Source organism: Oncorhynchus masou, chromosome 27 (assembly GCF_036934945.1).
Source record: "Oncorhynchus masou masou isolate Uvic2021 chromosome 27, UVic_Omas_1.1, whole genome shotgun sequence".
Classification (NCBI taxonomy): Eukaryota; Metazoa; Chordata; class Actinopteri; order Salmoniformes; family Salmonidae; genus Oncorhynchus; species Oncorhynchus masou.
This window is the reverse complement of record NC_088238.1, coordinates 46,444,668-46,469,917: the sequence shown is the minus strand read 5'-3', so window position 1 is coordinate 46,469,917 and position 25,250 is coordinate 46,444,668. Positions and strand designations below refer to the sequence as shown.

The 25,250-nt window shown below is 43.6% G+C and overlaps 2 protein-coding genes across 4 annotated transcripts in view; both read left to right on the top strand.

The window, feature by feature from the left end:
• The window catches only part of LOC135516320 (arf-GAP domain and FG repeat-containing protein 2-like), a 31,374-nt gene extending 26,011 nt beyond the window's left edge, over positions 1 to 5,363 (top strand). For both annotated transcript variants that reach the window (XM_064940503.1, XM_064940502.1), the window contains exons 12-13: positions 402 to 472; positions 4,346 to 5,363. In XM_064940503.1, the coding sequence (XP_064796575.1) occupies positions 402 to 472; positions 4,346 to 4,393 (119 nt within the window). In that variant the 3' untranslated portion in view covers positions 4,394 to 5,363. The remainder of the gene's footprint in view (positions 1 to 401; positions 473 to 4,345) is intronic.
• Positions 5,364 to 6,208: 845 nt separating this feature from the next.
• The window catches only part of si:ch73-335l21.1 (insulin receptor substrate 1-B), a 77,475-nt gene continuing 58,433 nt past the window's right edge, over positions 6,209 to 25,250 (top strand). Inside the window, exons 1-2 of one of the 2 annotated variants that reach the window (XM_064940500.1) lie at positions 6,209 to 6,420; positions 6,568 to 6,957. In XM_064940500.1, coding sequence (XP_064796572.1) covers positions 6,609 to 6,957 — 349 coding nt within the window. In that variant the 5' untranslated portion in view covers positions 6,209 to 6,420; positions 6,568 to 6,608. Of the gene's footprint in view, positions 6,958 to 25,250 lie in introns of both variants that reach the window. The other variant, XM_064940501.1, reaches the window with a different exon arrangement.

Sequence of the window (25,250 nt, the reverse complement as noted above, 5' to 3'; positions counted from 1 at the left end):
ATATATATATATATATATATATATATATATATATACAAAGTACAGTACATGCTTTGCCAAGAAACAAAACAGTTCATCACTGCAGTGCTGCGTGGATGTGTTCTCTGGCTGGGCTGCAGCAGCATACCATGTCATCTGTTATGTATGGTGTTTGGCCTGTGATCAAAACCAACACGGCCTCCTCAAACCCTAAGAGGCGCCAACATCATAGCTAATGATGATCACAGCGTCTTCTCCCATGCTTACATAATACCAACTCAGTCCCCAAATATAGAGTTAGATACCATTGGAATTAGAATGAGTGATTCTAGTAATTATTCTATGTTTGTCAGACTAGTATTGGATATATTAGTCTTCGATCCTAATGTATCTCTGATTTTTGGGTGTTGTTGGGTTTGTAGGTTTTGCCTCTTTCCCTGCATCGGACTCTCAACCCAAAGTTCCTCGTCCAATGTCAGTGAACCCATTCACTGTGAGTACCACACCGCACTACAGCAACACTACAATAAGCATTGAGTGTACTTCAATAGATTTGCACAGTTTGTTGGGGATTTGGACTGCTAGCTGCTTAATTCTTATGCTAATGCTTCATTCAAAAGGCATTGGAGGGCTTTTCTGGTGATGTAGTTGTACAGCAGGAACTCACCATCTCCCTCCCTCTCTCACCATCTCTCCTCACCCTCTCTCTTTCTAACTCTCTCTCATCACCCTCTCTCTTTCTAACTCTCTCTCCATCTCTCCTCACCCTCTCTCTTTCTATCCCTCTCTCCTCACCCTCTCTCTTTCTCTCTCCCTCTCCATCTCTCCCTCTCTCTTTCCATATCTCCCTCACCCTTTCCCTCTTTCCATATCTCCCTCACCCTTTCCCTCTTTCCATATCCCCCTCACCCTCTCTCTTTCCATATCCCCCTCACCCTCTCTCTTTCCATATCTCTCCCACCCTCTCTCTTTCCATATCTCCCTTACCCTTTCCCTCTTTCCATATCTCCCTCACCCTTTCCCTCTTTCCATATCTCCCTTACCCTTTCCCTGTCTTTCCATATCTCTCCCACCCTCTCTCTTTCCATATCTCTCCCACACTCTCTCTTTCCATATCTCTCCCACCCTCTCTCTTTCCATATCTCCCTTACCCTTTCCCTGTCTTTCCATATCTCTCCCACCCTCTCTCTTTCCATATCTCCCTTACCCTTTCCCTGTCTTTCCATATCTCTCCCACCCTCTCTCTTTCCATATCTCTCCCACCCTCTCTCTTTCCATATCTCTCCCACACTCTCTCTTTCCATATCTCTCCCACCCTCTCTCTTTCCATATCTCCCTTACCCTTTCCCTGTCTTTCCATATCTCTCCCACCCTCTCTCTTTCCATATCTCCCTCACCCTTTCCCTCGTTCCATATCTCCCTCACCCTTTCTCTCTTTCCATATCTCCCTTACCCTTTCCCTGTCTTTCCATATCTCTCCCACCCTCTCTCTTTCCATATCTCTCCCACACTCTCTCTTTCCATATCTCCCCCCTTTCCCTGTCTTTCCATATCTCTCCCACCCTCTCTTTTCCATATCTCTCCCACACTCTCTCTTTCCATATCTCCCTCACCCTTTCCCTCTTTCCATATCTCTCTTTCCCTCTTTCCATATCTCCCTCACCCTTTCCCTCTTTCCATATCCCCCTCACCCTCTCTCTTTCCATATCCCCCTCACCCTCTCTCTTTCCATATCTCTCCCACCCTCTCTCTTTCCATATCTCCCTCACCCTTTCCATATCTCTCCCACCCTCTCTCTTTCCATATCTCTCCCACCCTCTCTCTTTCCATATCTCTCCCACCTCTCTCTTTCCATATCTCCCTTACCCTTTCTTTCCATCTCTCCCACCCTCTCTCTTTCCATATCCCCCTCACCCTTTCTCTCTTTCCATATCTCCCTCACCCTTTCCCTCTTTCCATATCTCCCTCACCCTCTCTCTTTCCATATCTCCCTCACCCTTTCCATATCTCTCCCACCCTCTCTCTTTCCATATCTCTCCCACCCTCTCTCTTTCCATATCTCTCCCACCTCTCTCTTTCCATATCTCCCTTACCCTTTCTTTCCATCTCTCCCACCCTTCTCTTTCCATATCTCCCTTACCCTTTCCCTCTTTCCATATCTCCCTCAACCTTTCCCTCTTTCCATATCTCCCTTACCCTTTCCCTGTCTTTCCATATCTCTCCCACCCTCTCTCTTTCCATATCTCTCCCACACTCTCTCTTTCCATATCTCCCTTACCCTTTCCCTGTCTTTCCATATCTCTCCCACCCTCTCTCTTTCCATATCTCCCTTACCCTTTCCCTGTCTTTCCATATCTCTCCCACCCTCTCTCTTTCCATATCTCCCTTACCCCTTCCCTCTTTCCATATCTCCCTTACCCTTTCCCTCTTTCCATATCTCCCTTACCCTTTCCCTGTCTTTCCATATCTCTCCCACCCTCTCTCTTTCCATATTTCCCTTACCCTTTCCCTGTCTTTCCATATCTCTCCCACCCTCTCTCTTTCCATATCTCCCTTACCCTTTCCCTGTCTTTCCATATCTCTCCCACCCTCTCTCTTTCCATATCTCTCCCACCCTCTCTCTTTCCATATCTCCCTTACCCTTTCCCTGTCTTTCCATATCTCTCTTTCCATATCTCCCTTACCCTTTCTCTCTTTCCATATCTCCCTCACCCTTTCCCTCTTTCCATATCTCCCTTACCCTTTCCCTGTCTTTCCATATCTCTCCCACCCTCTCTCTTTCCATATTTCCCTTACCCTTTCCCTGTCTTTCCATATCTCTCCCACCCTCTCTCTTTCCATATCTCCCTTATCCTTTCTCTCTTTCCATATCTCCCTCACCCTTTCCCTCTTTCCATATCTCCATTACCCTTTCCCTGTCTTTCCATATCTCTCCCACCCTCTCTTTCCATATCTCTCCCACCCTCTCTCTTTCCATATCTCTCCCACCCTCTCTCTTTCCATATCTCCCTTACCCTTTCCCTGTCTTTCCATATCTCTCCCACCCTCTCTCTTTCCATATCCCCCTCACCCTTTCTCTCTTTCCATATCTCCCTTACCCTTTCCCTCTTTCCATATCTCCCTTACCCTTTCCCTGTCTTTCCATATCTCTCCCACCCTCTCTCTTTCCATATCTCTCCCACCCTCTCTCTTTCCATATCTCCCTTACCCTTTCTTTCCATCTCTCCCACCCTCTCTCTTTCCATATCTCCCTTACCCTTTCCCTCTTTCCATATCTCCCTCACCCTTTCCCTCTTTCCATATCTCCCTTACCCTTTCCCTGTCTTTCCATATCTCTCCCACCCTCTCTCTTTCCATATCTCTCCCACACTCTCTCTTTCCATATCTCCCTTACCCTTTCCCTGTCTTTCCATATCTCTCCCACCCTCTCTCTTTCCATATCTCCCTTACCCTTTCCCTGTCTTTCCATATCTCTCCCACCCTCTCTCTTTCCATATCTCCCTTACCCCTTCCCTCTTTCCATATCTCCCTTACCCTTTCCCTCTTTCCATATCTCCCTTACCCTTTCCCTGTCTTTCCATATCTCTCCCACCCTCTCTCTTTCCATATTTCCCTTACCCTTTCCCTGTCTTTCCATATCTCTCCCACCCTCTCTCTTTCCATATCTCCCTTACCCTTTCCCTGTCTTTCCATATCTCTCCCACCCTCTCTCTTTCCATATCTCTCCCACCCTCTCGCTTTCCATATCTCCCTTACCCTTTCCCTGTCTTTCCATATCTCTCTTTCCATATCTCCCTTACCCTTTCTCTCTTTCCATATCTCCCTCACCCTTTCCCTCTTTCCATATCTCCCTTACCCTTTCCCTGTCTTTCCATATCTCTCCCACCCTCTCTCTTTCCATATTTCCCTTACCCTTTCCCTGTCTTTCCATATCTCTCCCACCCTCTCTCTTTCCATATCTCCCTTATCCTTTCTCTCTTTCCATATCTCCCTCACCCTTTCCCTCTTTCCATATCTCCCTTACCCTTTCCCTGTCTTTCCATATCTCTCCCACCCTCTCTCTTTCCATATCTCTCCCACCCTCTCTCTTTCCATATCTCTCCCACCCTCTCTCTTTCCATATCTCCCTTACCCTTTCCCTGTCTTTCCATATCTCTCCCACCCTCTCTCTTTCCATATCCCCCTCACCCTTTCTCTCTTTCCATATCTCCCTTACCCTTTCCCTCTTTCCATATCTCCCTTACCCTTTCCCTGTCTTTCCATATCTCTCCCACCCTCTCTCTTTCCATATCTCTCCCACCCTCTCTCTTTCCATATCTCCCTTACCCTTTCCATCTCTCCCTCCCTCTCTCTTGTCATCTCTCAGGGGAATGTTTACCCGAGTAGAGGAACGTCGCGAAACCCTTTCATCTGATACCGACGCCCCGGCTACCCCCCAACCACCCCTGGGCACATGAAGACCAGTGAACTTTAGGAGCTGCTGCCATTTCAATGCCTCTAGAGTATTTTCGCCTTCAGAGAGAGGGGAAACATTCATGCAGGCTCCTCTCCCCTCTACGTGTGCGTGTGTGTGTGTGTCTGTGGAGTCTCTGTACAGTAATGTTGATCCGTTGAAATAACGTGTACAAGTGTGTGTGTGTGTGTGTGTGTGTGAGACCATATATTAAAGGTGTTTGTATGACAATAGAATCCACCTCAGGGCTCAGTGGGTGCCATCAACAAGACACACACACACACACTTCGCTGTTTCTCCCATGTCCCGCTTTTGTGCAACAACAGTCCCATTCTTAAAACAGTACGCCAAATCATCACATTCGGCTTGCTTTTTGGAGCCACCTCTGAAAACAGCCTTCAAAAACTAGCCAGTCCAGTCAGTCAGTGTGTATCAAGTTACAGAAGGGAGAGATATCCCGCTTCAAGGCTATGAAAGCTGAACATGATGACGAGCAAAAAAATTATGACAAGCAAAGCATTTTTTTCCCTTTAGTGATGGTTATGGCAGCCTTAACATAACATCCTCCTAATGCATGTAGATAGGAGGACATCACAGACAAGCCTGTCTTTCCCCCCATGTGCTGTGTGTATGTATGTGGAGAAGGTTTGTATCGTTGTATGTCCGTTTTGTCTTGAGTATATCATTTGTGTTTCAGTCTCAGGCTGGATGTGCTTGGAGGGCTTCAAAGAGGAGATACTATTGAATGTAAAAAGCTATTTTCAAAACAAAACTGTTTTATTTCTCCCTGTAATGGACCAAATATTTGTTATTTTGGGTGAAAATATGGAGATGAAATTGATCTCTTGCAAACAAAAGAAAGAGTTCTATTGAGAAAGTGTTTAATGATGTGTCCATGTTCATAAATTCAAATATTTGTTGCGTCTTTAAACAGTGTCTAGTTCTTTATTTGGTGTGTGTGAGAGAGAAAATATTGCATAATATGTGACTTGTAACAAACTATTTGGATAATCAAATATTTACCCAAGTAATTGCTTCCGTTGGCTTTCAGCCAATTATGGACAGCCTATTTAAAAACTTCCCTATTGACAACTTGATATAGGTCAATTCAACCACCAGGCGGCGTATGTTGCACAGTTTTCTAGCCTTGTCCATGAGGTGGCATATACGCTGAGTGCACAAAAGATTAAGAACACCTGCTCGTTCCATGATATGGACTGACCAGGCGAAAGCTTTGATACCTTATTGATGTCACTTGTTAAATACACTTCAATCAGTGTAGGCGAAAGGGAGGATACAGGGTAAAGAAGGATTTGTAAGCCTTGAGACATGGATTTTGTCTGTGTGCTATTCAAAATAATTAAGTGCTTTTTCTAGTAAAGGTGCCAGTCGCACCGGTTTGAGTGTGTCAAGAACTGCATCGATACAGGGGTTTGGTCCACCACCCAAACGACAACTGTGGGAAGCATTGGAGGCAACATTGATTGAATCACGTAATTATGCCGACACAATGTCATTTTTTTCCCACTACAATTAAATCTATCGCACTAACAGCTGTAACGGGGTTCAACTGAAAAGTATAAACAAGCCAATGGTACCATCATCGGGGTGCATTTCTGGTTATAAAATGTCTCAATCGTGCAGCACATCAAATGATCTTCAAAATAGCGTTGCAAGTTTCACAATATTGGCTGAAGCGCATAGGCATTCTTATAAGAACGAAACGTCATATGAAATTTGATTCAAGTTCGCACATGAACTCAATGCTCTCTCTCTCTTTCCTTCTCTGTATACTATCTCTCGCCCTCTTCTGTCACTACGGACAAGCGTTGACTGACAGCTTTCCACAGTAGCTCCACGCCATAGAGGGGAGAGGGCAGCAGTTGCAGCGAAGTATTCAGTACACTGCTGCCAAGCAATACAGTAAATGGATTAAAGCACTCCGCACGCTAAATAATAGTAGCAGACACACTACTGCAAAGAGAAAGGTAATATTTAGTATATATTTTAAAATACTGGACTGGACTAGAGGACCTCTCTCCCTTGCATACATCTGTTAAAGGGAGGGAGGGGGACGCGACTGAATTATGTTTGAATTATCTAGCTAGCGAAATATTTTTGCTGTCATTGAATAGAAGTTTAGGTTGCAGTTGAGAAAAACAAGAACTCGAGCGCGATGGAGTGCCAACCACCCGACCCGCAAAGCTACGAGGACGTTCGAAAGAACGGCTACCTCCGCAAGCAGAAATCCATGCACCGGCGATACTTCGTCCTCCGGACGGCCTCGGAGAGGGGTCCGGCCCGGCTCGAATACTACGAGAGCGAGAAGAAATTCCGCGGAAAAACACCCGTCCCAAAGAAAGCCCTGGTGCTGGAGACGTGTTTCAACATCAATAAGCGGGCTGATGCGAAGAACAAGCACATGATAGTGCTGTACACCCGAGCGGAGAGCTTTGCCATCGCGGCAGAAAACGAGGCGGACCAGGACGAATGGTATCAGGCCATGGTGGAGCTGCAATGCAAAAGTAAGTAAACATATATATATATATAGCTAGCAAACTACAGCGAGCTCTGAGTGCAACCCGAGCTCTATATGGCTGCCAAACATTAGCAAAGTGGCCACAGTATTATCTGAACGTGGCAATGTAGCCCACTGCAGCAATTGCTGAAATGCAACTTATAAATTCAACACGTGCTCGTTTAAAATATGCTTCATAGTTATTATTTTTGAATGATATCCAGGAGTATGTATATGGTTCTCAATGGGAGTAATTTCACATTGCATGTCAGCAGCGAGGGGTTTCCCACTATTTACTACCAGCGCTGTTTTGCAAATGTCGGTCCCGATTTGATCATAATATTTTGAGGCATGCTCTGAAACAGACGGTGGTGTCAAAATATGTCCAAATTACAATGTGTGGTTACTGTACTTAATATGAAATGCTGCCTATTGGCCATTTTTAAATATTATGCAGAATTACAGTTCATACTTCTTTACATAATAATTATTTGCCAAGGCACACCAATAACTACACCTAATATTCCAAGTTGCCATGTGTGCTTATCATTGGCACCACCCTGAGAACATAGCTACGTTATCATACTTTTCTTACTACCACAGATGGTCTACTTGCTTCAGAAGTTCAGAGGTGGACAAAGAGCTAGTGGTCTGTACAGCGTTTTGAGAAGGGAAAAACAAGTCGTTTAATTAAAATGTTGCCAGTATCAAGAGTAGTCTTAGCTAACAGATTGTAACGTCTAATGTGATGCTCAATTAGCCTTTACATGTTGGGTACTGCAGCGATATTTCAGCCATTGTAAGCCTTGGGTTGGCATAAACGTTTTTTCGGGTCGCCTAAATCCAAACATTGAATTATTTATTTTTTTACTTTGTACGAATGGGATGGAAAAACGCTTTCAGTGTAACCAGATATAAAGTATGCAAAGAAAATAATGGATGCATATATATATCTTTTTGAGAACTAACAATTACCAAAATAAAAGCTAGACAGTTGTGGAGAATTGAAAATTCACAAAACAATTGATTTAGCAGAATTAATTTTGTTATTATGTTTGAGCAAAAGAACACAGCATTTTCCATAGCAAAATGCATATCATTGCAGAAAACTAGCTTTAAACAGCAACATTTTCTCTCAACTCCATTGTAGAATCACAGGAAATTAGCTTTAAAATTGCAACAATTTCTCTCAGCTGCATGGCAAAATGTTTAGAATTGCAGAAATGTAGCTTTAAAACTGTAACATTTGTATCTCAGCTCCATGGAGAAATTTGTTTAAAAAAATGCACAATTGTCTCTGTAGTGTCAGGATGGGGACCTCAATGTAGCCTCATGATGATTGACTGTGCTCATTGCCACGCCCCCCTGCCACTCTCACCACCTAAGCCCCTTTCTGATCCAGAAAAATCCCTGTACTATTTGGCATAGCACAGAGAATTTTCAACCTACCTTCCAAACTTGGAAGACAACCACTGTCTTCTAAACATACAGTGTATTCAGAAAGTATTCACACCCTTGACTTTTTCCACATTTGTTTTGTTACAGCCTTACTCTAAAATATATATATAAATAAAAAAATAAATAAAAATTCCTTCAATCTACACACAATACCCCATAATAACAAAGCAAAATTGTTTTTTGAAATTTTTGTAAAAAATGGAAATAACATTTACATAAGTATTCAGACCCTATACTCAGTACTTTGGCAGCGATTACTGCCTCAAGTCTTCTTGGCTATGACACGATAAGTTTGGCTTTTGGGGAGTTTCTCCCATTTATCTCTGTAGATCCTCTCAAGCTCTGTCAGGTTCGATGGGGAGCGTTGCTGCACAGCTATTTTCAGGTCTCTTCAGAGATGTTTGATCAGGTTCAAGTCCGGGCTCTGGCTGGGCCACTCAAGGACATTCAGAGACTTGTCCCGAAGCCACCCCGGCATTGACTTGGCTGTGTGCTTAGGGTTGTTGTCCTGTTGGAAGGAGAACCTTTCCCCAGTCTGAGGTCCTGAGCTCTCTGGAGCATGTTTTCATCAAGGATCTCTCAAATAAATAAAATCACATTTTGTTGTTCACATTCACATGGTTAGCAGATGTAATTGTGAGTGTAGTGAAATGCATGTGCTTTTAGTTCCAGCAGTGCAGCAATATCTAACCAGTAATATCGAACAATTCCACAAGAAATGGAATGAGAATATATAAATATGGATGAGCAATGACAGAGCGGCATAGGCTAAGATGCAATAGATAGTATAGAATACAGTATATACATATGGGATGAGTAATGCAAGATATGTAAACATTATTAAGGTGGCATTAAATTGACTAGTGTTCCATTTATTAAAGTGGCCAATGATTTTAAGTCTGTATGTAGGCAGCAGCGTCTCTGCTAGTGATAGCTGTTTAACAGTCTGATGGCCTTGAGATAGAGGCTGTTTTTTCAGTCTCTCGGTCCCAGCTTTGATGCACCTGTACTGACCTCACCTTTTGGATGGTAGTGAGGTGAACAGGCAGTGGTTCAGGTGGTTGTTGTCGTTGATGATCCTTTTGGCCTTCCTGTGACATCGGGTGCTGTAGTTGTCCTGGAGGGGAGGTAGTTTCACCCTGTTTCACCCCTTCACCCTGTGATGCATTGTGCAGACTGCACCATCCTCGAGAGCCCTGCGGTTATGGGTGGTGTAGTTGCCGTACCAGGCAGTGATGCAACCCATAAGGATGCTTTTGATTGAAAGATGTACAATGTTTGTGAGGGTTTTAGGTGACAAGCCAAATTTCTTCAGCCTCCTGAGGTTGCGATTGCGCCTTCACCACACTGTCTGTGTGCGTGGACCATTTCTGTCCGTCAGTGACGTGTGCGCAGAGGAACTTAACTTTCCACCTTCTCCACTGCTGTCCCGACACCGACACTCCGAGAGCCCTCACCTCCTCCCTGTAGGAGGTAATCAAGCCTACTACTGTTGTGTCATCTGGAAACTTGATGATTGAGTTGGAGGCGTGCATAGCCACAGTCATGAGTGAACAGGGAGTACAGGAGGGGGCTGAGCATGCACCCTTGTGGGGCCCCAGTGTTGAGGATCAGCGAAGTGGGGATGTTGTTTCCTACCTTCACCACTTGGGGGTGGCCCGTCAGGAATTCCAGGACCCAATTGCACAGGGCGGGGTTGAGGCCCAGAGCCTCAAGCTTAATGATGAGCTTGGAGGTTACAATGGTGTTGAATGCTGAGCTATAGTCAATGAACAGCATTCTTACATAGGTATTCCTCTGTTCCAGATGGGATATGGCAGTGTGATGGCGATTGCATCGTCTGTGGACCTATTGGGGTGGTAAGCAAATTGATTTGTGTTTAGGGTGACAGGTAAGGTGGAGGTGATATGATCCTTTAGTCTCTGAAAGTACTTAATGATGACAGAAGTGAGTGCTACGGTGCGATAGTAATTTTGTTTGCATTCTTGGGTACAGGGACAATGGTGGCCATCTTGAAGCATGTGGGGACAGCAGATAGGGAGAGATTGAATATGTCTGTAAACACACCAGCCAGCTGGTCTGCGCATGTTCTGAGGATGCAGCTCGGGATGCCGTCTGGGCAGGTAGCCTTACGAGGGTTAACACTTTTATATGTCTTACTCACGTCGGCCAGGGAGGAGGAGAGCCTACAGTCCTTGGTAGCGGGCCGCGTCGGAGGCACCCATTTCTCCTCAAAGCGGGTAAAGAAGGTGTTTGTTTCTCTGGAAGAAAGATGTCTGTGTCCGTGACATGGCTGTTTTTCCTTTTGTAGTCCGTGATCTCTGTTGACCCTGCCACATACGCCTCGTGTCTGAGTCGTTGAATTGCGACTCCACTTTGTCTCTATACCGGAGTGGTTTTGGGTCCGCCTCTGGAATCCGTTCAAATGCCTTGGGTGGTGCGGACAAAGGATCTGCTTCGGGAAAGTCTTATTCCTGGTTGTAGTGCAGGTAAGTTGATGTCACTCTGATATCCAATAGTTCTTCCCGGCTGTATGTAATGACATAGAGTTTCTGGGCTAACAATGTAAGAAATAATACACAAAAAAAACAATAAGCAATAAGTTTTCCAAGGTCTAGAAGCGAGGCACCCCTCTCTGTCAGCGCCATTGGGTTGTACAACTCTCTGTACTTTGCGATGTTCATCTTTGTCCAATCAATTGAATTTACCACATGTGGACTCAAGTTGTAGAAACATCTCAATGGTGATCAATGGAAACAGGATGCACCTGAGCTCAATTTCAAGTGTCATAGCAAAGGGTCGGAATACTGATGTAATTAAAGTATTTCTGTTCTTTATTGTTTATAAATTAGCAAGAATTTCTAAACAGTTTTTGCTTTGTTGTTATGGGGTATTGTGTGTAGATTGATGAGTGAAATGTTTTTATTTTAGAATAAGGCTGTAACATAACAAAATGTGGAAAAGGTCATGGGGTCTGAATACTTTCTGAATTCACTGTACATGTCTAGTTGTAAAGGGTTTGTTGAATTTAGAAAATGCTCTGTTAATAAATGTAGAAAAATGTTGCTCCATGAAGTAATCCAATAACGTGTATGCATAGATCGAGACGGGTGATGTAACCATGACATGCAGCACACCAGTGGCGGTCATGCCGTTTTTCTGAGAATTATTACAGCATATTGGATGACTGTCCTTCATATGCCATTCACCCAGCTAAATGTAACATTGATGAGTTTAGGCTACTACATGATGCTCAGTTTCCCTGTAACCATCATGAGTTTGCTACAACCTAGCCTATGGATGAAGTTTACAACGTACTGTAGGTGCACAGTTCAGAATTTGTGTAATTAAGGTTACAGACATTGATATATTCAATACTGCCTTTCACACTCTTGCCTGTGTCTAGCTGATCTAGGTTGTAATCATTAGTCCAACAGTTGCAAATGAGAGTTTCTATTGAACAAATTCAGGTCTGTTTGTCCCTGTTTCATTCCGTTTGCTTCTGTTTAAGAAACGTTTTTCAGCAAATTGCATTATTCCACTAGTGCCTAATCCTTATTGTGGCTAGCTTCACAACACATAACCCGGTCCGTTCGAGCCTCACTAGCCAGATGAAGCTAGCTGGATTCTTATAACGTTAGCTTTAGGCAACAGGGTTAAGTAGCTGGCTAGCTATTTATTTTCATGAACTGAAGTTCAATTTCAATAGGCGAACAAGTGGCAACCAAGCTAATACTTACTCACAAGGATTCCTAAGCCATTGCTAAGAATAATGAAAATGACTGCAGTTTGTACTGGTCATTGTTTTCAGGCTGGTTGTATTGGTGCTAGCTAGGTACCAAGCTAAAGCTAGCTACCCCAGTAGTTGCGGTCGAACAAATTATGCTTTATTAACAACGCGGTATTGTAAACACATCGTTCGTGTCTGGGGTTAGCTTGTTTGCAGACTTTTTTTGTACAGCTTGACAGTGCTACTGTATCTTTTTTGACACGAACTAAAATGCATTCCATAGTATATATGTCGTGAAGCTAATAGCAGTGATGCTAATACTGTGTAACTCCGGTAGGGCAACATCGGAAAAATAGCGCACTTGGTAGTGTTAACCGGTGCTCGACCAGGCAGGGAAAGCCAACATCACCCATGACAGAGAACGGTTGATTGTCAAGGGCAATGAATTCCAATCTTTTGGATTTAATGGATTTCACCTTTGAGTTGTTTCGCTGAAATGTTACTCTTTCAAATGATTGCTGGACTTGTTGACTGCTCGATCCACACAGCAGACATTGTGGACTAGTTTAGGAATGCTGTGTTGCATGTATAGCGCATCATTTTGGGTGGTGTCATTACGTCGTGTACCTTCGTTAAATAGGTATGCACGTCAGCTTTGAAATCGGTTTTGCACATCGGCCTTAAACTACATATCTGCTGATACTGCTGTTGGCATTTTTAGCTAATATCAGCCGATTCCTATATGTTCACCGATTTTTTTTTTTTTTATATCGTGCATCCTTATTTTTAAATGTTTCACTTTTTTTATTTTGTTGAAATTCACCGAGGATGGTTCTCTTCCTCCTCTGAGGAGCCTCCACTGGTGGACCCCCACCTGTCTCAATCAGTGAAATAATATTCGAAATAGACAAAATGGCCATAAATTCAAACAAACCCCCTGCAACTATACATTGAAGTTTATAAAACATATACACTACATGGGCAAAAGTATGTGGACACTCCTTCAAATTAGTGGATTCGCTGATTTCAGCCACACCCATTGCTGACAGGTGTATAAAATCGAGCACACAGCCTTGCCATCTCCATACACAAACATTGGCAGAAGAATGGCCTTACTGAAGAGCTCAGTGACTTTCAACGTGGCACAATCATAGGATGCCACCTTTCCAACAAGTCAGCTCGTCAAATTTCTGCCCTGCTATAGCTGCCCCGGTCAACTGTAAGTGCTGTTATTATTTTGAAATGGAAACGTCTAGGAGCAACAATGGCTCAGCTATGAAGTGGTAGGCCACACAAGCTCACAGAACGGGACCACCAAGTGTGGAAGTGTGTAGCGTGTAAAAATCGTCTGTCCTCGGTTGCAACACTTACTACCGAGTTCCAAACTACCTCTGGACGCAAATTCAGCACAATAACTGTTCGTCGGGAGCTTCATGAAATGGGTTTCCATGGCAGAGCAGCCGCACACAAGCCTATGATCACCATGCGCAATGCCAAGCGTCAGCTCGGGTGGTGTAAAGCTCACTGCCATTGGACTCTGGAGCAGTGAAAATGCGTTCTCTGGATTGATGAATCCCGCTTCACCATCTGGCTGTCCTACAGACAAATCTGGGTTTGGCGGATGCCAGGAGAATGTTACCTGCCCCAATGCATAGTGCCAACTGTAAAGTTTGGCGGAGGAGGTATAATGGTCTGGGGTTGTTTTTCATGGTTCGGGCTAGGCCCCTTAGTTCCAGTGAAGGGAAATCTTTTAACGCTACAGCATTCAATGACACTCTAGACGATTCTGTGCTACCAACTTTGTGACAACAGTTTGGAGAAGGCACTTTCCTGTTTCAGCATGACAATGCCCCCATGCACAAAGCGAGATCCATACTGAAATGTTTTGTTGAGATCGTTTTGGAAGAACTTGACTGGCCTGCACAGAGCCCTAACCAATTCCATCGAACACCTTTGGGGTGAATTGAAACGCAGAGTGCAAGCCAGGCCTAATCGCCCAACATCAGTGCCAGATCTCACTAATGCTCTTGTGGCTGAATGTAAGCAAGTACCTGCAGCAATGTTCCAACATCTAGTGAAAAGCCTTTCCCAGAAGAGTGGAGGCTGTTTTAGCAGAATATGGGTGACCAACTCCATAGTAATGCCCATGATTTTGGAATGAGATGTTAGACAAGAAGGTGTCCACATACTTTTGGCCAAATAATATAAACTCAGCAAAAAAAGAAACGTCCTCTCACTGTCAACTGCGTTTATTTTCAGAAAACCTAACGTGTAAATATTTGTATGAACATAAGATTCAACAACTGAGACATAAACTGAACAAGTTACGCAGACGTGACTAACATAAATTGAATAATGTGTCCCTTAATGCAGCTGGTGGCCACCCCCTTTGTTAAGTACTGCAGTGCATCTCCTCCTCATGGACTGCACCAGATTAGCCAGTGAGATGTTATCCCACTCTTCCACCAAGGCACCTGCAAGTTCCCAGACATTTCTGGGGGGAATAGCCCTGGCCCTCACCCTCCGATCCAATAGGTCCCAGACGTGCTCAATAGAATTGAGATCCGGGCTCTTCACTGGCCATGGCAGAACTAACATTCCTGTCTTGCAGGAAATCACGCACAGAACGAGCAGTATGGCTGGTGGCATTGTCATGCTGGAGGGTCATGTCAGGATGAGCCTGCAGAAAGGGTACCACATGAGGGAATGGCTGACTTGCATAAAGCTGGAAAGGGTTACAAAACTATCTCTAAAGGCCTTGATGTTCATCAGTCCACGGTAAGACAATTTGTCTAGAAATAGAGAAAGTAAAGCAATGTTGCTGTTCTCCCTAGGAGTGGCTGTCCTGCAAAGATGACTGCAAGAGCACAGGGCATACTGCTCAATGAGGTTAAGAAGAATCCTAGATTGTCAGCTAAAGACTTACAGAAATGTCTGGAACATGCTAACATCTCTGTTGACAAGTCTATGATATGTAAGACACTAAACAAGAATGGTGTTCATGGGAGGACACCACGGAAGAAGCCACTGCTGTCCAAAAAAAAACATTGCTGCACGTCTGAATTTTGCAAAAGTGCACATGAATGTTTCACAGCGCTGCTGGCAAAATATTCTGTGGACAGATGAAACTACAGTTGAGTTGTTTGGAAGGAACACACAACACTATGTTTGGAGAAAAAAGGCGCAGCAAACCAACATCAAAACCTCATCCCAACTGTAAATTATGGTGGAGGGAGCATCATGGTTTGGTGCTGCCTCATGGCCTGGACAGCTTGCTATCAACAGATAAATGCATTCCTAAATTTATCAATACATTTTTCAGGAGAATGTTGAGCTTCAATTGGCGGACAGCCTAACAGAAGTTGGGTGATGCAACAGAACAACGATGCAAAACACAGAAGTAAATCAACAACAGAAGAAAATACGCCTTCTGGAGTGGCTCAGTCAGCGTCCTAACCTCAACTGAAACAGTTTTGTAAAGAGGAATGGTCCAAAAATCCTCCTGACCGTTGTGCAGGTCTGATTCACAACTACAGAACATGTTTGGTTTTGGTTATTGTTGCCAAAGGAGGGTCAAATCCAAGGGTTCACATACTATTTCCAACCTGCACTGTGAACGTTTACACGGTGTATTCAATAAAGACATAAAAATGTATAATTGCTTGTGTGTAATTAGTTTAAGCAGACTGTGTTTGTCTATTGTTGTGACCTAGATGAAGATCAGATCAAATTGTATGACCAATTTATGCAGAAATCCAGCCATTTCCAAAGGGTTCACATACGTTTTCTTGCTTTGCCTATCAGCCAGATGGAACAGAATACTGGTCAGACTAGATTATATTTTTTATAGCTAGAGTAGGGTATATTGGAGCCAATGTGTCACTGCCAACCTTTGTCCTGCTCCTTCTTTTCCAAGTCAACCCAGGCCATTGCTGAAAAATCCAGATTTCTGTTATGAGCCTGACTCTCTGTTTACTTAGTATTTTCTCTTTTTGTGCTGACATGAAAATATTAGCCCAGATGACATTCATCAGAGTGGAGAAAACACTCAAAAGTATGAACAAGTTTATACAAGATCCATATATTTGGATACCTGTGCAGTATACACAAATGTCAGTAGGCCTGCTCATTTTCAATAATACTTTTTGGGGGTATTTATGAATATTTGCAATTATGCACACAGCAACAGAAAGCATTGATTTCAATGTAGACACACTTTCAAATCCTTCCTGATATCAGCTGTTGATCAAGCATTTTGTGCAAACACAACTCTCAAGCCAGTGGCTGACTGGCTGCATTCGCCAGGTTTGTTCTGCGGTCTTTCAATGTGAAAGCTCATAGACCCGGCAGTGACTGGGGTGGGGAAAACACACATGACGCAATCTTGGCAAACGAAGGTAAGGGGTCATGGTACTTACAGCTGAGCTGCTGGTCGGCATTATGTAAAAGAGCTGATTTTAGAATGAGGGCACTCAACTAGGTACCGCAACAAGAGGGAGAGAAACACAGAAACCTCTTACTGTGTAGATGTCCCAAACATTCTGCACCGGTAACAATGATCAAGAGGTTGAAATAGAAATGGACCTCTTTTAACTTGGTTAAACTGTGCCTTAACTAATGTCGTATGCTGGCATATTACCTCTGCTCTATGCTGTCTCTAGGCTTAGTTGGCCCTACGTACAGATCTAGGATCAGTTTTCCTTACTCCAGTCCTAACCGTAATCAACTGGACAGAAAACCACAGCAACAATAGTCTACATAGGCCTAACTGATCCTGGCTCGTTGTCAAACGTTTCTTCCCCACTCGCAGCACTACGCTTGGAAGAGACCACAGCAGAGGAGCTCCTTCAGAGGCCTCCAAGTGGGTATGGGATGTGGTTGCCAGATTGGGGAGGAAAGGAGGAGAAGAAGGGGTGTCTCACACTCCAGTTGTCAGCCATAAAACAATCGGCGGCGCTAACTAAATCAACGACCCTGTCAACTGTTTGTCTCGACAAACATTTTGATATCTGTCTCTTGGCATTTCTTCTGTCCATTTTGTCACTGTTTTCTCAGCTTTGTGGTGTTGAGTGGGGTGTTGAATGAGCGCGACATTGTTCAGAACTGCTACCCCCCCACTCCTCCTGTTTGAGTGTTGTTTTACAACGCGTCCGTCTCTCCTCTGTCTGGTCTGAGCTAGGCTACATCAATCTACATGCATACGGCTCATATTGCATATAGGGTCTAGGTCATGTGCTTCCAAAATATCCATCTATTTCATGCTAACGTTTGCTGCATTTTTTTGTTGTTGAGGGGAATGAGACCAACTTGTGTGCGTGCACACCCAACCTTGGAATCCCAACCTATGTATACAGTAAATGGGAGTGGCGTATGTTATGCTGGGGTTGACAAGCTCCTCACATTTTCAAAGATGCCTTTTGTGAAAAGATCTAGGCTAAATGAGCATAGTTTCTGTGTCAGTGTCCATGCAGTCTTAAGGGTTTTCATCCAGTAAGCTGAAAGTTTATGGGGGTAACGTGAACCCCCCCCCCCCCCACTTGTAGGGAGAGCAGCAGAATTCACACCCACCCAGACAAATTGGCTCGGCCCTATAGGACAAATGGGGGGCCAGAGGAGAGATGCCCCATTGCAACGCATATTTTCCTCCCTGGAAATACCTTTTCAGTCAAGCAAATACTGTGCCACTGCCACTTACAAGTCTTGTCAGTCTTCTTGGTCTTGTAGGTGTAGAGGAGTGTTTTTTTGACCTGCTATGGCTTATACTTCAGTTCTGGGCCTAAGCTTTGAGAAATGTGTTGACAATGAGAGGTAGCTATTATTACCTATATTTGGGAGCAGGGGATACAAAAGGGAGAGAAGTGCATTCTCTCTCTTTACATACACACAGAAAAAAGCATAACAGACATCACAGCAGTCAGTCTATGCACCCATAGCCCACTTTCAATAACTGCCCCAGTCTCCGGTGCTTTCCGCGCTGCGATCTGGTAAACTCGTTCTGGTAAACCCAATTCATAATTTGCGCAAATACAGTCCAGCTGCCGAAAGAGATATGTGTTAAGCTGGGTTCAAGGAGTCCATTTGGCCAGTAAGAACTGTATCGAGCTGTAAGAGAAGCTTATGTACCAAACTATTTATATTCACAGCAGTGTATCAAGGCTGAAGCAGGGTATGTGGGGCATCATCATTTGCCAGACAAAAGTCCTCTGGCTCACTAAGCCACCTGAAGAACTGTTGTTGACCATTGTACACAACCGAGCAGTGCAAACTTGAGGTGAGGAGATTACACTGTGTGTGTGTGTGTGTGTGTAATAAAATTCTAAATATATATATATACACACACACACACACACACACACACACACACACACACACACACACACACACACAACAAAAGTAACTGTTTTATAAATTTGTTTTACAACTTTTTTGTTACTTTTATACACCATAATTGCTGTTAAACTTCAAAAGTCTCAAATAGCCACCTGTTAGTGTCAGCTCTTTTGTTCTCCCACACCTGCCCGCAATTGCTAATAATCCATCTGCAACCGCCTGACTTTACAGTATGTGATAGTGAAAATCTGCGGCCCGAACCTGACTCTAGCCCGCTAATATACAAAATTCACTGTAGGCTGTAGTCCTCGATGGTGGAAAGATATTTTTCTGACAGGAGTTGCAGGATTTTTTTGTTGTTGCCTGATTTAGGTGTCAGTTTATCATTTCCAACATTTTGGTAGGCTATTTGTTAGTCAAGTATAATTAGATAATTGCAACTTCTCTTCTGTCATATGTTGCCATATAACACTAAATAAACATTGGTAAAGTTTTCTGTCATCTCTGCTTCTTGGCAGAGCAAATACATTTAGGGACCGGGAGAAAATGCAGTAACTCGCCAAAAAATGGGAAAGATTTTCAGTACAAAATATTCAGATGACTTCAGTTTGACCGGTTGTAAGGAAATACAAAGCTGTAATAACAACCCAATGTGCCTGATTTCATTTTGGCTTGGATGCTTATTTTATGTGGTTGAAATACTACCAGCTTTTACGATGCTGATAAAGATAGCACCTACAGACGTAACTTGCATTTGCATTCTTCACTACCTTCATTTTACTGCAAGAAATGCTTAATTCTGCAGGAGTTAATATTAAAGCCATGTGAGAGGTTATAGACCTACAGTCAGTGTCCAGATTTCAGTTTCCATTCAACCCATCTGAACAGTAGACTACAGCTCCCCTGACATGCCATAGGCCTATTTGAAGTCCCCATCTCGTGACTGTCGAATCTGTATAGCGCCTCACAATCATCAAACATAAGCACTGCTATCATCCTCTTTTGCCACTTCAACAAATCTTTCCCAAACATTACTTTTCTGTCCCTACCTTTTCATTATTTTCAACTCCCCATTTCGCAGTTTTTCTCTTGTTGAATTCAACTCTGACATTGTCTTTTTTTTTTTGCATCCGTGGATCGATGTTTTAAGTAGAGGCATACTAAGAAAAAAGAAACATGACGCAGTATGTAAATTATAACACATTAGTGCAGGAATTTAAGAAATGTATTAAAATGCTAGAATTAAACTATGCAAATGAGCAGTGTGCATTAAGGAAGTAGAAGCCTAGCTCAATAATAAGCCTGTCTCTAATAAATGCTTGTTGTGTTCAGTGATTTAAGCAAATAAATGCCCAGGCTATTAATGGAAGTTTTACGATACATGATGTCACTTGTTAAATCCACTTCAATCCGTGTAGATGAAGGGGAGGAGACAGGTTAAAGAAGGATTTATAAGCCTTGAGACATGGATTATGTATGTGTGCCGTTCAGGGGATGAATGGGCAAGACAAAGAATGTCAGTGCCTTTGAACAGGGTATGTTAGTAGGTGCCAGGCACACCAGTTTGTGTCAAGAACTGCAACCCTGCTGGGTTTTTCACGCTCAACAGTTTCCTGTGTCTATCGAGAGTGGTCCACCACCCAAAGGACATCCAGCCAACTCAACACTACTGCGGGAAGCATTGGAGTCAACATGGGCCAGCATCCCTGTGGAACGCTTTCGACACCATGATGAGTCCATGCCCTGACGAATTGAGGGCATTCTGATGGCAAAAGAGGGCGGGTGCACCTCAATAGTTTTATTTTTATCTATTTGTTAATTTTCTTACGTTTCGACTGCATGGTGGGGAAAGGGTTCGTAAGCATTTCATGGTAACGTCTACACTTGTTGTGTTCGGCGCATGTGACAAATACAATTTTATTTGATCTCCTAGACCATCTTCTGTTGATTTCCACGTGATTTTCATGTTTTACAACTGTGATGTCTTACATGAATTATGAACCAAGTTAAACATGAATATTTTTCCAAAAAGTATTAGTATATTGTTGATTTGATTGACTATTTCCAAATCGCCCAACACTGCTAATTGAAGGGTTAATTTTAAATTAATGTTGTGATTTGTCACCCATTCCTGAACCTGTGACCAGAAACAAGCTACATGGGGACAATACCAGAATAAATCATCTAGTTATTCTGTTTCTTTGCAGCAGAATCTGCAGTGCTGATATTATTGTATGTCATATATATATATATATATATATAAACTTTTGCCAATGTTTTTAAGTGGCAAGAATTAAAATGTATTAATTTAAATCACAGGTCAAACTCATTCTATGGAGGGCCGAGTGTCTGCTGGTTTTCACTCCTTCCTTGTACTTGGTTGAGGAATTAAGTTACATTTTGAAGGAACTCCCGACACCTGGGTGTCTAAGGCTTAATTCAAAGTAAAAACAAAAACTTGCAGACAATAGACCCTTCATGGAATGAGTTTGACACCTTGAGAGAAAAAACGTACTGTTCAATCAAGCGTTGTTTTGTGTATCGGAAGATAATCTCTTCCCAGCTATTTTGCTACATGTATGGCGCATGTAAGCCATTTTAGAGAATTTGGAAGTGTGTTCAACCGGCCTCAACTGCAGACCACGTGTAACCACGCCAGCCCAGGACCTCCACGTCCGGCTTCTTCACCTGCGGGATTGTCTGAGACCAGCCACCCTGACAGCTGATAAAACTGTGGGTTTGCACAACCGAAGAGTTTCTTCACAAACTGTCAGAAACCGTCTCAGGGAACTCATCTGCTTGCTTGTTGTCCTCACCAGGGTCTTGACCTACAATGAACACAGTTGCATTTTATGGATGGCAATTTGAATGTACAGAGAATCTTGTCACAGTATATGAGGCCCATTGTCATGCCATTCATCCGCTGCCATCGCCTTGTGTTTCAGCATGATAATGCATGGCCCAATGTCACAAGGTTCTGTACAGAATTCCTGGAAGCTGAAAATGTCTTCCATGGCCTGCATACTCACCAGACATGTCACAAATTGAGCATGTTTGGGATGCTCTGGATTGACATGTACGACAGCATGTTCCAGTTCCCACCAATATCCAGAAACGTCGCACAGCCATTGAAGAGGAGTGGGACAACATTCCACCTGCCTCAAACAACAGCCCGATCAACTATATGCGAAAGAGATGACATGCTGCACACCACATACTGACTGCTTTTCTGATCCACGCCCCTACTTAAAAAAAGCTATCAGATGCATATCTGTATTCCCAGTCATGTGAAATCCATAGATTAAGGCATAATGTATTTATTTCAATTGACTAATTTCCTTATGAACTGTAATTAAGTAAAATCTTTGAAATTGTTGCATGTTGCATTTTTTTGTTCAGTGTGTGTATATACAGTGGAAGTCAGAAGTTTACATACACCATAGCCAAATACATTTAAACTCAGTTTTTCACAATTCCTGACATTTAATTTGAGTAAAAATTCTCTGTCTTATGTCAGTTAGGATCACCACTTTATTTAAAGAATGTGAAATGTCAGAATACTAGTAGAGAGAATTTATTTAATCACATTCCCAGTGGGTCAGAAGTTTACATACACAATTATTGAACCAGGTAGGCTAGTTGAGAACAAGTTCTCATTTGCAACTGCGACCTGGCAAAGCAGATCGACACACAACAACACAGTTACACATGGAGTAAACAAACACAGTCAATAATACAGTAGAAAGAAAAGTCAATATACAGTGAGTGCAAATGAGGTAAGATAAGGGAGGTAAGGCAATAAATAGGCCATGGTGGTGAAGTAATTAGAATATAGCAATTAAACACTGGAATGGTATATGTGCAGAAGATGAATGTACAGGTAGAGATCCTGGGGTGCAAAGGAGCAAAATAAATAATTACAGTATGGGGATGAGGTAGGTTGATGTGCTGTTTACAGATGGCCTATGTACAGGTGCAGTGATATGTGAGCTGCTCTGAAAGCTGGTGCTTAAAACTAGTGAGGGAGATCTGAGTCTCCAGCTTTAGTGATTTTTGCAGTTCGTTCCAGTCATTGGCAGCAGAGAACTGGAAGGAAAGGCATCCGAAGGAGGAATTGGCTTTGGGAGCGACCAGTGATATATATATATATATATATATACATACATACATACATACCTGCGGGAGCGCGTGCTACGGGTGGGTGCTGCTATGGTGACCAGTGAGCTGCGATAAGGCGGGGCTTTACCTAGCAGAGACTTGTAGATGACCTGGAGCCAGTGGGTTTGGCGACGAGTATGAAGTGAGGGCCAACCAACGAGAGCGTACAGGTGGCAGTGGTGGGTAATTATATGGGGCTTTGGTGACAAAACGGATGGCACTGTGATAGGCTGCATCCAATTTGTTGAGTAGAGTGTTGGAGACTATTTTATAAATGTCATCGCCGAAGTCGAGGATCGGTAGGATGTTCAGTTTTACGAGGGTATGTTTGGCAGCATGAGTGGAGGATACTTTGTTGCGAAATAGGAAGCCGTTTCTAGATTTAATTTTGGATTGGAGATGTTTAATGTGAGTCTGCAAGGAGAGTTTACAGTCTAACCAGACACCGAGGTATTTGTAGTTGTCCACATATTTTAAGTCGGAACCGTCCAGAGTAGTGATGCTGGACGGGCGGGCAGGTACGGGCAGTGATCGGTTGAAGAGCATGCATTTAGTTTTACTTGCATTTAAGAGCAGTTGGAGACCACGGAAGGAGAGTTGTATGGCATTGAAGCTCGTCTGGAGGGTTGTTAACAGTGTCCAAAGAAGGGCCAGAAGTATACAGAACAGTATCGTCTGCGTAGAGGTGGATCAGAGAATCACCAGTAGCAAGAGCGACATCATTGATCTATACATAGAAAAGAGTTGGCCCGTGAATTGAACCCTGTGGTACCCCCATAGAGACTGACAGAGGTCCGGACAACAGGCCCTCCGATTTGACACACTGACCTCTATCAGAGAATTAGTTGGAGATCTAGGTGAGGCAATCATTTTGAGAAACCAAGGCTGTTGAGTCTGCCAATAAGAATACGGTGATTGACAGAGTCAAAAGCCTTGGCCAGGTCGATGAATAGGGCTGCACAGTAATGTCTCTTATCGATGGCGGGTATGATGTCGTTTAGGACCTTGAGCGTGGCTGAGGTGCACCCATGACCAGCTCTGAAACCAGATTGCATAGCGGAGAAGGTACAGTGGGATTCGAAATGGTCGGGAATCTGTTTTGTTAACTTGGCTTTCGAATACCTTAGAAAGGCAGGGTAGGATAGATATAGGTCTTTAGCAGTTTGGGTCTAGAGTGTCTCTCCTTTTGAAGAGGGGGATGACTGTGGCAGCTTTCCAATCTTTGGGTATCTTAGAAGATAGGAAAGAGGTTGAACAGGCTATTAATAGGGGTTGCAAAAATTTTGGCAGATAATTTAAAAAAAAGAGGGTCCAGATTGTCTAGCCCAGCTGATTTGTAGGGATTGAGATTTTGCAGCTCTTTAAGAACATCAGCTATCTGGATTTGGGTGAAGGAGAAATGGGGAGGCTTGGGCGAGTTGCTGTGGGGAGTGCAGGACTGTTGACCGGGGTAGGGGTAGCCAGGTGGAAAGCATGGCCAGCTGTAGAAAAATGCTTATTGAAATTCAAGCACGAGCTCTGAAGATAATCAGAGGGGGGCAATCAGTTCACATATGGTGTCCAGAGCACAGCTGGTGACAGAGGGTGGTCTATAGCAAGCGGCAACGGTGAGAGACTTGTTTCTGGAAAGGTGGATTTTTAAAAGTAGAAGCTCGAATTGTTTGGGTACAGACCTGGATCGTAAGACAGAACTCTGCAGGCTATCTCTGCAGTAGATTGCAAAACCGCCCCTTTGGCAGTTCTATCTTGTCTGAAAATGTTATAGTTAGGGATGGAAAATTCAGTTTTTTTGTGGTGTTCCTGAGCCAGGATTCAGACACGGCTAGGACATCCAGGTTGGCAGAGTGTGCTAGGGCAGGGAATAAAACAAACTTAGGGAGGAGGCTTCTAATGTTAACATGCATGAAACCAAGGCTTTTACGGTTTCAGAAGTCAACAAATGATAGCGCCTGGGGAATGGGAGTGGAGCTAGGCACTGCAGGACCTGGATTGACCTCCACATCACCAGAGGAACAGAGGAGGAGGAGGAGGAGTAGGATAAGGGTACGGCTAAAGGCTAAAATAACTGGTCGTCTACTACGTTCAGAACAGAGCGTAAAAGGAGCAGATTTCTGGGCACGGTAAAAATAGATTCAAGGCATAATGTACAGACAAAGGTATGGTAGGATGTGAATACAGTGAAGGTAAACCTGTGCATAGTGACAATGAAAGAGATATAATTTAAACCAGGTGATGTCACCGCATGTGTAGTAGGTGGAACTAAAAGTGTTTAAATAAGGCGTATTGAACGGGGCTAGAGGTTCTACAGTGAAATAAGGCAATAATTACTAACCAAGACAGCAATGGACAAGGCATATTAACGTTATCGAGAGGCATGCGTAGCCGAGTGATCATAGGAGTCCAGTGAGTGGCTTCAGGCAGCTAGCGGGCCGGGGCTAGCAAGCTAACAGAAGGGCCTTGGAGGGACGTTGCGACAGAAGAAAGTCTGTTGTGGCCCCCGGGTGCTATTACGTCGGCAGACAGATCAGCAGGGCTCCGTGTGGTAAACCAGGTCAATTGGCAAAATAGGCATAGTGGCCAAAGAATTTGGGTCAAACGTTTCGGTTAGCCTTCCACAAGCTTCC